At 37.9% G+C, this 14,431-nt stretch overlaps 1 protein-coding gene across 1 annotated transcript in view; it reads right to left on the reverse strand.

The window, feature by feature from the left end:
* TRPA1 (transient receptor potential cation channel subfamily A member 1) overlaps positions 1–14,431 on the reverse strand; it is a 49,311-nt gene that overhangs the window by 13,084 nt on the left and 21,796 nt on the right. The window contains exons 13-21 of the mRNA XM_010979348.3: positions 14,117–14,231; positions 12,992–13,158; positions 10,694–10,787; positions 7,420–7,479; positions 6,818–6,916; positions 4,135–4,205; positions 3,432–3,594; positions 2,455–2,544; positions 880–1,049 (exon numbers count right to left, since the gene is read on the reverse strand). Of these exons, the coding sequence (XP_010977650.1) occupies positions 880–1,049; positions 2,455–2,544; positions 3,432–3,594; positions 4,135–4,205; positions 6,818–6,916; positions 7,420–7,479; positions 10,694–10,787; positions 12,992–13,158; positions 14,117–14,231 (1,029 nt within the window). The remainder of the gene's footprint in view (positions 1–879; positions 1,050–2,454; positions 2,545–3,431; positions 3,595–4,134; positions 4,206–6,817; positions 6,917–7,419; positions 7,480–10,693; positions 10,788–12,991; positions 13,159–14,116; positions 14,232–14,431) is intronic.

Here is a 14,431-nt window from a genome sequence, read left to right on the forward strand (position 1 = left end):
GCCACCGCACTTCCCACCATCCCAGGTCCTTTCCTAGGGGCTGAGCACATCGCTGCAGTGTAGTGCTCATGATGCAGCATTGCAGACCTCATTGGGGGAGAAGATGGCCCTGGGAGATGGGAAGACCTCGGTAAGTTGCCTACATCTTGACTTACGAGCTGAGATCTTTAGCCAGTTAATCAACTCAGGCCTTCAGCTTCTTTTGTACACCACAAGGAATAATATTTAGCCCTTACAATTGTAAAGATTATGCAAAATAACATTTCACTCGAGTTAGCGATTGCAGGAGGTAGTGGAGCTTAGTCCTTTTTGCCCCCTCTAGGATTAGATTCTTCGGACTTTCTTTTTCTCTTGTGTCATTTTTCTTTCCATCACTGTCACTTCATTTTGAGGCCTTTATTCTGAAGTACATGCTTACCAAACTACTTGGTAAAACAAGAGCAGCCTGTGCTTTTTTTCCCACTTACTCTCAACACTTAATCTAGATTTGTCTAGACAAGTGGCCCTTGACCCACGGTGATTTTGTGGCCCAGAGGATATTTGGCAATATCGGTGGACATATTTTTTGTTGTCACCACTGGTATCTCATGGGTAGAGGTCAGAGATGCTGCTGAACATTCTACACTGCACAGGACAGCCTCCAACAACACACAATTCTCTGACCCCAAATTTCCACAGTGTCAAGGTTGAGAAACCCTGGTCTACACTTTGAACCACAAACCTCCCTCCCCTTTTCCTTAATAGACTATAAAAGATATCTCCAGTCTAAAACAATTGGAAAAGAAATAAGCCACTTAAAAATTTATGGTACTTTTATTAATTATTGTTTTGATATTAAACCTGCCTAAAGGATGTAGAAGCCATTCAAGCTGGTTTTACCTCTGAAGATAGAATAAGAAGTTGATCCAGTAGAAGTGTACAGCGATGGCTCCACATTGCCACTGCACATAGGCTGGTATATCAATGAACAGGGGTGACACAAAAATGATGCTTGTTGTGTAGATAACCCATTCAAGTGCATTCTTATTATCCAAGAAGTAATTCATTTTCTGGGTTGAAAAGAATGAAGAATTACCACATGTAAAGACAGAGACCTGGTATCTTATAGACGGTTTTATATAGATGCAGCCAGTAACAATAGTTTTCTGGCATTGCAGCTGGAGAGAGGTTTAGGATGAAGGAGCCAGCTCCTGTCATCCTGGACTTAACTCAGAGCTTTGGGCAAAGATCAGTGTTAGGATGCCCCAGCCTCTTCTGTGCACCTGGCACTTTGGGTGTCTGATGCCTAAAGAAATTCTACAAGTTTCTGGGCTTTCTCCAGAGTTCACTCCATCTTAACTCCTGGGGGGCTGCAAAATTGGTTCAGTAATTCCCCTCTGCCTATATAAGGACATGCAGGTGAACTTCTCAGGATATAAATGAACTAAAGCTGTATCTATGGAGATTTGGGAACCTGTGCTAAGACCTTAATCACCATGATGATTTGGTGTCATTTCCTAGTCTTAAATATTTCATGTTTTGGACATCAACTTTCCTGTAGAGTAAACCACTTAAATCTCAGTAAGAAAATGGGGAGACTAAGTCCAATAGAGAAATAATATAACTTCATAGTTCAACATAGACTATAATCTGTACCTCTCATCTTTAAAAAATAAAAATAATGACAAGAGAGATTAAATACTATGCCTTGAATCATTTAAGGTACAATAGAACAATGTAGTTGAACTCCCAGAATTGTGACAATTTACTAACAGTATATATAGATGTATAAGTACTTGCAGTGTCTAATATGAAACAAGTGCAAAACACTGTCATATCATCAACATTCTCTAATGCAAATATCCTTGTGTTCAAATCATGTAAGAACGTAAGCAAGGTGTTGTGTAAAAGGTATATAACTTATCAAAAATAATATTCACAGAAAATATACCAAAAAGTGAATAATAAAAGACTTCAAACCTCCACACTGAGAAGTAAAGGATTGATGCCATTTATCGACCAAGACAAGTACCTGCAGATAATTTAAATAATTCTGGGGTCTGATCTGAACTTGCTTCACGCATTTAAAAACACGGAGTATAAAGAAAAATTGTGCTGTAAAAAGTTTCCCACCTTTATTATAACAGGAAATTTTATCCAATAAAAAAAAAAAACATTCTTGTTAGGAAAAGAATTCAAAGAAAGACCCATTTGAAATAGAGTCTTGGGCCAACTATGGTCTTTATCAACAGTTACATTCAAAATTATCAAATTTAAAACCTAACAATTGTGTTACCAAAATATTAAACCAATATCAGGGAAAACACAGCAAAGTAATAAGTTCATCTGTAGCTAGGCAGACCCACATGGACTAGTAGAACTGGAACATCTTTGCTTCAGGTGAGTTAGGCAATTAATTTATGTCCTGCATATTAAAATCGTTGCAACTTTAGATATATAAAATGTATCATGTACCTGCTGAAAAATTTGAGCCACTTCTTTGCAATATCCAAATATACTTGATAGTAAAACCAAAATCATGCAAACTTTTATAGTATATGAATTCTGAAACAAAAAAGTGAAAGACAAACAGTTATGAGGGATATAAAATAGAACAACATTTAGTCTTCATTATAATCTCCACTATTAAATATTTCTATTGTTTTTCTTCTTCACTGCAAGTACTGTTCATTTTGGCTTTACACAGAAAATGACTGTGATGTCAAGATGACACATACTCATTTCATAATGTCCTTATTAAGAGAGGTTCAAAAACTGCCAATTGAATTCTAAAGAAATAAGAATCTGTAGACCTATGTAATTTTTTTTTTCTGTGGTAAAATAAATATAACATAAAATTTACCATTTAAAAATTTTACATTTTATACGTGCATTTACATTTTAAAATCTTCAATTCTGTGGCATAAAGTATATTCACAATGTTATGCAGCCATCACTACTGTCTAGTTCTGTAACTTTTTCATCACCCCCAAATGGAAGCCTGGTCCCCACTGAGCATTACTTCCCTCTCCCCACAACTCTGGCAGCCAGAAATCTACTTTCTTGTCAACCTATTTTAAAGTTTTATCCTTCAGCATTCAAGCTAGCTTCTCCTACATGTCAATTCAACTATACTTCAACTTTTAAAATATTTTTTTAAAAATCACCAAAATTGATGCAGAAATTCAATCGGTTATTAAATATTAGCAACAAAGAAAAAAATTTTATATTTGTTTACAAGCTCATTTATTGACTTATATATTAATATTCCCCTTCATTCCACAAAAGACTTTAGGAGAAATTGCTATCATACATGATTTCTATAGGCTATTTATAATAATCAAAGTCTCAATATTTCAGATTTATCATGAGGTTAATATTCTTAAGGGAAAAAAGCACTTTGATAATTCTTTATTTTAAAAAGTTGAAATATAAAAACCAATTGAAAATACCTTGGTGTCTAATATTTCTGAATGATCGCTAGTTTCATTGATGATGCCAGTTGAGTTGAAAGCCATACCTGGTCTTATATTGACAACTAGAAAGGTCATAGGCAAGAGCCCAAGGCAGTAAGATCCTAGGTTCATAACATGGGCTCTAAATCCGTAAGCCAACCTATGAAAAATAAGCAAAGCATAATTAAGTAATTGTAATGAGAAATATTTACTCAAGGTACCTGCAGAAACAATAGTTATAACCTCTCTCAGAAATCTGTCTGTTAAATTCACTAAACTTTAAAATCAAGAAAATCTTGGAATTCACATTTTTCTTTTCCAGAAAAGGAATGGCAGCTTCCCAAGAAATCATAACTTACTTAAAATCTCTCACCAATTAATGTAAGAGACTTTAGCTCATAGCTTCTGACTCCAGGAACACACTTGTCACTTCCCTGTCCACTAAACTACAGGGCCCAGGAATGCCTCCTCGTGTTTTATATAACAATTCCGCCACCCACCAAATACTTCATTTAATGCTAAAGATAAATAATAGCAACATTTTTAATACTAAATTTTGCCTTTGACAAGTTTCTTCTTCAAAGTCTAAAACATTAATTAGTAAAATATTAAATATTAAAATACCATTAAAGCATAATTAAAGACTTTAAAATAAATTTAATGAGAGCATCATTAAAAAGAAGTACTTCTTAATACCCACCATTTCATAAGTAAATATTCTTTACACACAGGATGGTTGAGCAGCTCTGTGCGGTTATGTTGAACCATTACCTGAGAAATAAGAAAAGCTCAATAAAAGTACAACCTCATTAAACTACTAAGTATAAACTAAGCTTTTTGTTTGGACCCATCAGAGCTTATAACTTTATTTTGATACTATAAAATCAACACCTGTTTATTTTAGAAAATTTGAAAAATCAAAAATTATATCAAGAATGTGTATTTATTAAAACATAAGAGAGATAACCATTTTATACAGATGCAAATATTTGATTGTTCATCTCTTTCAATTTCTCACTAGTTGAGATAGCATAAGCTTTTTAAATCTTATACAAAGTTATAACTCAAAAGGACATTAAAGATAAATAATAACTACACCCTTGTTCTTTCCTTAAAGAATCTCAGGCTCATCTTTCTAGAAGGAGTTCAAATAGCAGAATACACACAATTCAGAGTTAAATTAGCCTATAGATTATAAATTTCCATGAGTTATTGGAAACTATCATTATCTATTTCAAAATTCATTTTTAATTATTCAAGAAATACATAGAGGAAGTGAAGTCAACAAGAAGTGGACTAGGAGGCCCCAGATCTTCCTTCACCCCATAGAGACAGAAGGCGTCAACATAACAGCAATACGAGGACCAGCTGCCTTTGTGAGAAGTCTAGAAGCCAGTTAAGAGGTTCTTGCACCCCGGGTGAGCCTGTAGCCAAGAAGAACCACATCAAAGACAGTAAGAAAATTCATGGCATTTACTCGCTGTAACTTCTCCCCCAGCACAGAGCAGTGAGATCAAGAGAAAACTTCCAACTCCTGGCTTCTCTGAGGAGGGAGAGAGTGGAACACATGTCCAATGTCCTCTAACTTTTTGGGGGGACTGCCTGAGGGGACTGATTTCTGTCTTGCCTGAATCTAAACCCTGACAGATCCAGAGAGGCTTTCAGACTTCTGTGCACAATAATTTCTTAGACCAGACTAGCCATCGCTCCAGAAGAACCCCACTCTGCTCTCTTAAAACTAAGGCAAGGTTTGCTATATTAAGACAGATGTTGTGAAGGCGCTGTTCAGTTGTGTACTGATAGGTCACTCACTGAGTGTGATGTATTTATTCAAATGAGCCTGTTTCATATATCATGTCACATCATATCATAGATTATAAGTCTATAGCGTATAGAGTCCATTTCTTTTTAAAAGCTACAAAGATTTTATTTCTTCCTATTTTCATTCTGGTGGTAGAGATCATGCACTCTTTCTGATAGAAGTATGACCTATTCCATAAATTACAATGATGAAAACCCCACATACTTATACAAAAATTCTCTTAGTGTAACTGTGGTGTAGTTACTCTTAGGTCACTTAGCTATTGAATCTGAACTATAATAACAACTGAAAAGCCTAATATTCTCCAGCAGAGCTAAGATGCTTGCATACAGCAGAAGTGAGAGTCTGTTGCCATCGCCAGCCTATGGGCATAAAATCCACCTGACTTCTTTCACACTCCAAACACTTTAGATTTCACTTTAGGTGATGGTTGGTCCTATGGTCTGTACCAAAGGCTTTCATGTAGGGAAGTAAATTCACTTAAGGTGAATGAAAATTCTTAATTGGTCTAGACCAGTGCTGTCTGATGGAATTTTCTCCAGTGATGGAAACGTCCTCTATCTGTGCTGTTCAATATGAGAGCCACAAACCACATAGGCTCCTGAGTGCTTGAAATGTGGCTCTTGCAAATAAAAGAAATGGATTTCTAACTTTATTTAATTTTAATTAATTTTAATGTAAGAGGTCACCTGTGGCTCAGGTATCATATTAGACAGAGCAGATCTAGATCCTAGACCACAGCTTGCAAATCCAACCTTCAAGTATGTTTTCTTTTGCATGCACATGATTTTATGTATTGCCAATATTTACACGGGCCTGGGCTGCTGTTCCACATGGCAAAGCTTTGTTGAAATGTGTAGCTGCTGTCCTCTTAGAGCCCACTCATCTGGTACCTGTTTCTTCTGCAGTGTTTTGAGTTTGAGGCCCTCAGTTTAGACTAAAGTTGGTCATTTCCATGGCTTTCACTGCCTCATCTGCTAGAAATGTAAAAGCATTCTTAGGAATAAGAGCTGGTTTGGTGCAAGTCTCTTGGGAAATTTGGGTCCAAGCTGTGTGTTCAAGGCCTGTTTTCAGATTAAGTTCATGCTTCCAGAAGGATCTAAGAGCTTCTGAAAGGTCAGAGTTTAATGTGGAGCTCAGTGCTTGCTGGAACTTAGAAGTTACGACTGTACCATGTCACCCCCTGCATTTTCCTGTGGTTTTAGACTGTTGGAAACTCTAGAACATGGATACTTACATTCAGGGGGTGGAGGTGGGAGCACGCACTGATGGTCAGCCTGTGTTGTCCATGGTATATGGGATTCTGGGTTGGGCAAGTTTTGCATGACTATTAATTAGGATTAAAGTGATCAACAGTGTGGGGCTTTAAGGGACCAAATGATAGCCATTGTAGAAAATGACTGCTTTCTTTATTAAAAAATAAAGAGGTAGGCTGCGTGGCAGACACAGACATCAAACTGTAAATCTGGAATTCTTTCCAAGCTCCTTCCTGGAACAATTGTACCGAAACATTACAGAACCTACAGAGAGACTACTTGGATAAGGAAAACACTCGACTTACATTGAGGGTTTTCAGAGGCTCGTATGTAATGTCCTGTATAGGTGTTACTTTTTTGGTGAATTCTAATGGACATTGAAGATACCTGAAATTATACTCAATCTGTAGGAGATAAAATTAAAAAAAAAAATTACAGTCTAGCGTAAGCCCCAAAAGTAGTTCTTCACAAATCAAATATGCAAGCTTATAATTCTGCTGAAAATTAAATGTTTCAAATAAAGTTGGGTCATTTCATTGGAAGAAAAGTAAATTAAGTAGTTATTCTGTATTAGTTTCAAAAAATAAATGTCCTAGAAGGCTGTTACTTGATTGCTTTCTCAAAAGACCACTTAGATCTTTTAGAATTTCATTCTTCAGGCAATATGACCCAAGAAAATATAAAGACTAGAAACACTCCAAAGTAATGCTATTAGGAACAATTAAAATACTAGGAGAAAACTGAGGATCTAAGGAAAAATTTCCTCACAAGTAGACAATATAATAATCTGAAAATGAAGACAGTTACCATCTTTTGAGATTGTAGAATTTTAATAACATTATTTTTAATATTTCTTAAATAATTATAATAAAACAAACTTTAAGTTTTTACAATAAAATAAACTTACGTGGTAGTCGTGGGAGGACTTGTCTTCTGTGGAGGGTATCATGCAGAAATCTAAAAGTACCTTTGAGAGAGGAAAACCAGCTAAGCTACTGGGCAGGAGACTAGATACGAGATGAGGTTTGATTCCATTTCTGAACTACCACCTGAGATATTCCCTTCCCCTTCCTTTGCTTCTTGCACCTCAAAGATAAACTATAATTTAAGTCATTCAGGAACAAAGTCTAAAATACGAAGTGTTACAAGTACCACTGCATTCCTTAGAAATACCAAGTGATTCAGAAAAATATCATGCACTTGAGAATGAAATTGCATTTACAAAAATGTGGGTAAGAAATACTCCGTTGTCAAAATTGTAGAATAGATAAACAAGATTATACTGTATAGCACAGGGAAATATACACAAAATGTTATGATAACTCAGAGAGAAAAAAATGTGACAATGAGTGTGTATATGTCCATGAATGACTGGAAAATTGTGCTGAACATGAATTTTACACAACATTGTAAAATGATTATAAATCAATAAAAAATGTTAAAAAAAAAAAAAAAGAAATACTCCGTTGGTTTTGCCTAAGACTTGATGTCTTCCTGGGCTTCTAGAAAATATATTAGATGATTAAGGTTTCCTTTGCTCAGCATCTTCTAGTGATAACTTATCATTCCTGATCAAGACCTTTCGGCTGAGCACTGGGGTCTTCCCGTGGTCTAGGTCTCAGCTCCTGAGTCACTTGAGCTTGGAGTACCATGTTTGCTTCCGTACCTCACTTACAGAGCAACGTGGGCCAAGTATCCATCCAGAGTGGTATGGACAGGATAGTGGCCAGAGATGTGATAACGAGAAACAGTTGAAGGTCCTCTAGATGCTCAAAAAGGGAGAAAACACTTAAGAATTAAGCATTAGACCTGTCCCTAGGCTGTGGGGACAAACATTTTTGTGCAGTCTCTGTCTACAGGAAAATGATTTGAGTCACCCCAAATCTGTGTGTTGGGACCTTTCTGGTGGCTCAAATTCATGATCCTAAGAAAGAAATACTGCTCAGTCAGACTGCCCTCCTGGAATTGGATGTGGACACAGGGCCCAGATGACTGCATCAATATGTCCCTTGGAATTCCTGGGGCATCTGGTTGACCCCATCTGCAGGACAAGGGTAGAGGGTTGGAGAGCACCCTGAAGATGAGAAACAGGGAACTGGGCCTTACTGGGAGGGCTGTCCATCCTGGCTGGTCTCAAGCACCAGAACAGAGGGACTTAAAAATTTCAAAGAAGTCTCTGCTGGTGACCAGGAGGCAGTACTGGGGATCATAAAAGGCATCATGAAAAATAAAGGCAAGATTAGTCAGCAGTGCTGTGCAAGGCAGAAGCAGAGAAGCAGGTCTGGCTGTGACAGTCCGAGATCTTTGTCATAATCAGCTCAGGCAAAGTGAGGCTGGGCTGCCTGGGGAGGGGGGAGTGGAGGAGGGATCGTGTAAGTTATTCAAATGTGTGGTGTGAGGCTGAAATGAAAGACTTTTAATTTCCTCTACTTAGAAACATACTCACAACACTAAAATAATACCAAGTCATTACAGAAAACTAACTAGAAAGCACATAGTAACATAGAAGAAAAGAAAAAACCAACTGTAATCCCACAAACTGTGCTCATGGTTAGTATTTGGGTATAATTTCTTTTCTATGTTTTCCATATGTGAACGTTTCTACCATATATTTTTCACTATGATTAATAAAGCTGCAGGAAACATCATTACATGTAAAGCTGTCTGTACCTCTGGTTTATTCATTAGGACAGATTCCAACAACTGGAATTACTGAGTGAGAAAATCTGAGGTCATTTTCAATCCTGAATATTTATGTGCCCTTGGATGAGCTTTATGCATCTAAAATGCTAATCTAGGAACTGGACTGGCTCCAATTTCCATTAGACATCATCCAGAAAAGTGCCCAAGAAGCACTTAGCACACACTAAGTGCTTACTAAATAAATAAAAGTAGTGTTAGTAGTAGTGCTAATAACCACATAAGCAGTGTAAAAAGAGTAGGATCTATACCATCCTGAACAGTTTTTACATTTTACCTCTAAATTTTGTAATCACTTCATCACTTCAAAAGATCAATATCAGCATCACTGTTTTAATTAGAGATTTAGAAAATAAATAATGATGCTCAGAGACGTGAAATGACCCACCTAAAGCCGCAGAACATGAGGCAGAGCCAGGACTAAACCCTAGGGCCACCTGGCTCCAAATCTGGCCTTCTATCCCCTGTCTCACTGCCTCTTCCAGTATTTGAATATGGTTTTCTCTTCAAATGGCATTTGAAGTCATTTTTTTTTCTTGATTATTCTACCTTTATCCCAATCCTCAAATCCCAACTTTCCCAGGAGGTCTTATATCCGCATCCTGCAACACTCACGAGCCCCACGGTTCATGCGTATTTGACTTGGAGCTGGTGTCCAGCCTTCCAGGTGTTACGTTTAATCCAGAACAGAGTCACACGTGCAGAGGCCCACAGAGGCTAGGCAAGTGCTGGAAGTGAGTGAACTGTGCCAGCCTAAGAAATCTTTCCCACTGTTCTTGAAATGTGGGCTCTCCCTGTGCTGTCTTTTATCTTCACGGGTTGGATAGAGGCACATGCAGAAAAATCTATGGGTTGGGTAGAGGCACGTGCAGAGAACGATGAGGAAAACAATTGCACAAGAATGAGAATACATGGCAACCAACGCTCGATATGAGAACTGAGTATCCAAAAGGAAGAGGTGGGGTGTGTCAAATGGGAGTGCACCTGCCCCTGGTAAAGGAAGCCGCTGCTACTCAGCCCAGTGATTCCTGTCTTGTGAGGAGGTAGCCCAGTCACTAGACCTTCTGATTTCCATATAAAGCCAGATACTGGATAAGGAAAGCATCCTGGCTATAAATATTAGCAACTAAAGCAAACTTGAAATAATAACATGCATGCCCCAAAAAACTACATCTAGAGGCATTAATCAGCCAGCAACCGGCACTGGTGGTCTCTGCTCTAGACGTGAATTGTTTAAATACAAAATCTAACATATTTTCCTACATTGCACATAACAACTAATAGGATTTTTTTAGTCCAAGTAGGTCCTTCTCAAACATTTGTTGGCTAAATTCCCTTAGAACCTATATAAAACTAGAAATTTAACTTCACTTTTAAGATCGAAATTACTATGATTTAGGTTGTAATTACAGCAGTAAATCCTTACATTTTTATTATATGCCAAGCATATACCCAGAAGGAGTTTTGTTTTGAGAGCTTACCTTCATGCATTCAGGGAGGTATTCTACCATTTCCAAGACTGGACATTTATTGCTTGGAGAATAATGACTAAAAACCATAAAACATTCTTCCCATCTGCAAAGAAATAATAATAATAATAAAAAAATAAAATAATAATAATAACAATACAGCAACAATTCTTAATCCTTCTGCTCTGTGCAACAAAAAACCTACCAGCTGAAACTCAAGATTTTATCTTTAGGAGAAACTGAATTAGTTCCAATGGAATCATTATGTGAACCAAGATGAGTGCAGTAGAGTCCTTGTCCATTAATGGAAATTAGACATGTGGCAAATTCCAGGATGGCTGTTACAATCACTGTCCTATCTCTTATCTAAATGCCTTCTCAGGAAGGCAGGGCTTTGCCTTGTCTTCCTCCTGAAGTCATGACACGTTATGTACTTTCAGAGCTGGCCATGCTAGATAGAGGTACCCGCCTTCCTGTACCTACAAGAGCAGCAAGGTACTGGGCACATGATGCTTTACATTTAATCCAGGTATACATCATGTACTGCATTAAACTAACTAAACTACAAAATAACATGTATCAAGTACATTCATAAATATGGGCTCTGTAAGAACACTGCCCCTGTCTTTATTGCCATCCAGTTGGACAGTGTAAGAAGATGCTCATGAAACCAAGGGTGAAATAAATCTACAACAGAAAGTAGAAAGATATCATTTATCTCCAAGAGCCTATCTTTGCAATAAGAGTCTAGCTCTAAAAACTACCCAAATTTTCTGTTAACCCATCCAGGAAATCTGTATAATCAACAGAAAACTTCAGTTGCACACTTGCATTGACTAGTGTTTCAAAGGAATAATCAGCAGGGGAATCTGAAGTCTGTCTGTGCTCCAAAGCACAGGCTTTGTCTGCCTTGAATATGAGATTGTTCACCTCTGTGTCCACTACTGGGTGACACTGGGCCCTGGTGCTTATCTATCTGTGATTATACAAAATAGTTTATGTTCAACACATGGGACAAAGTATCCTCCAACTTCATCATTAAAACTCTTTAGAGTAGGATTTAAAACCACACAGCCACCACCGCAAAAGATCATGTGTTAAAGAAAATTCCTTTCGGTGGCACTGGTAACAACACAGATTTACCTCGGAGAATATTTTCACCAACATCCAGTTTTGGGGTCTCCAACAGCAGGAGAGCATCAGGCAAGTTCAGGTGGGGCAGGGCAGAGTTTGTCTGACAACAACCGTAGTGCCAGACTACACACACCCGGACCCTATGAGCCTCATGGGAGTGCTAAGAAGGTGGTCTATGCACCCATGATTTATAAATGGAAACTGCAGATCAGGGAGGTTAAGCAGCATGTCTATTGTAACCCAAAAAGTTTACTGAAAATTTTATGTAAACAATTAACATTTTAAAATGTTGATTGATTTTGTTTGGATCTGTCTCCTAAAGCAAAGGAAATAAAAGCAAAAATAAACCAATGGGACCTAATTAAACTTCAAAGCATTTGCACAGCAAAGGAAACCTTTGACAAAACAAAAAGATAACCTCTTGAATGGCAGAAAATATTTGCCAATGATATGACCAATAAGGAGTTAATATCCAAAATATATAAACAGCTCATACAACTCAACATCAAAAAAAAAAAAAAAAAGAAACAAAAAAGCAAACCCAACATGATTAAAAAATGGGCAGAAAACCTGAATAGACATTTTTCCAAAGAAGATGTGCAGATGGTCCACAGGCACATGAAGAGATACTCAACATTGCTAATTATCAGAGAAATGCAAATCAAAGCTATGATGAGAGTATCACCTCATACCTGTTAGAGTGGCTATCATCAAAAAGAACACAAATAGCAAATGTTGGCGAGGATGTGGAGAAAAGAGAACACTGTTGGTGAGAAATTGGTAGAGTCACTGTGAAAAACAGTATGGAAGGTCCTCAGAAAACTAAAAACAGAACTATCATATGACCCAGCAATTCCACTCCTGGGTATATATCCAAAGAAAACAACACTAACTCAAAAAGGTACATGCACCCCAATGTTCACAGCAGCATTATTTACAGTTGCCAAGATACAGAAGTGACGTAAGTATTAGTCAACAGATGAGTGGATAAAGAAGTTGTGGTATATATATACGGTGGAATACTATTCAGCCATAAAAAGAATGAAATTTGCAACAATGTGGGTGGACATGGAGGGTATTATGCTAAATGAAATAAGTCAGACAGAGAAAACTGCTTCCTCTCAGGTTGTGAATACGCCCTGATGGCAGAGGCTGGTGGATGGGAAGGCAGGGTACCGTTTGTTCTTGATGGTCGTGAGAACCACCTCCTTTCTCTTGTTGTGAATTGCAACGTGCAGAAAGGAGGCCAGCTGCTTGTTGAGGACGACGTCGGCATCGTAGCTCAGGAGCAGTGCGACGGCCTTGGCATGGCCCTCTCTTGCGGCAAAGTGGAGCGCAGTGTTCTTTCAGAGAAAACAGAACCACAGACAATCTGGTGACAATGGCTGCTCATCCTGTGGCTATTTTACTGCTTCATCTCACTGTTGAACTGCTTAAAAGAAATTACTGACAAAGCTAACTACTTAATAGTAAGTACTTAAAATTGAAAACTGGTGTTCAGAATCAAGCTTCAAAATAATGAGTTTCTAATACAAATATTGTGTGTGTTTGCACGTGTGTGTGTGTGTGTAGGGTGGGGTTGGGAGGCCTGTGTGTGTGTGTAAATGTGAATTCCAAGTGGATGGCTTTGCTTCTTTTTTGCAGTCAGTGGGATGTTTCCACAGGGACAGAAGAGAAGCTTTTAGGGATGAGGATGTTGGAACAAACACAGAAGAAAATACTTCTGGAGATTAATCATCCATTATCGAATTGGTTTCCAGATATTAGATTTTCACAGGCTTGTAAAAATTTTTTTAAATCAGAAATCACTGTAAAGTTGCCAGTCTTTAGTTTTGCCACATAAAGACATACTAAAAAGCAATGACAGTCCTCTGTCTCCATCATTCCGTGAAAGAGTGTGTATTTCAATACTTGCTTTCCAAAACAGGAGGAAGGATGTCATAGTGGAATAAAGAACAGTCTTTCAAATCAAATCCACTTAGTTTCAGGGAAAACTTACCCCTGCTATCTTCATTTCCCTCGGTTCACCAGGGAATAATGAAAATTGTATCTTCAGTCCACATGGGCCTGTGGGCAGGCCTCTGTGAGGCTGAACAGTTGTCCTCAACATGCACCCACCCCTTGGTATTGTCTCCTTATTCTGTTCCCCTTTTACTCACTAACGGTCTGCATAGTGAGAACCCAATGAAAGGCCATGAATAGAGCAAGGAAGGGAAGGGGGTAGCTAAGAAGGTTTCCTGCAATTTTGGAAGTTTCCTCTGTGCCAAGATTTTAGGTAGGTGTGAGGAACATGTTACATACCCCTTCTTCATCTGGCCGATCAGCACACTTCATGTTAGTGTCAAGAATGACCTTCATGGTCTGAGTGTACCCGCCCAAGGAAGCATGATGCAAAGCAGTCCAGCCATTGTGGTCACTGTTCAAGAGTCAAGAAAAGACCTTTGTGTTCACCTTACAGATGAAAGGTGGGAAAGGATGCCACCCATTTGAAAGGTGGGTCTGATGACCAAGGGTAAAAATAGCGTATCTGAGATATCTCAGTTCTAGCAACTAAATATTAATTACATATTTCTAACAAATGAGCTAATTTTAAGCCTAATTGGATGAACGTAGTCA

This window comes from Camelus dromedarius, chromosome 30 (assembly GCF_036321535.1).
Source record: "Camelus dromedarius isolate mCamDro1 chromosome 30, mCamDro1.pat, whole genome shotgun sequence".
In the NCBI taxonomy this organism is placed as follows: Eukaryota; Metazoa; Chordata; class Mammalia; order Artiodactyla; family Camelidae; genus Camelus; species Camelus dromedarius.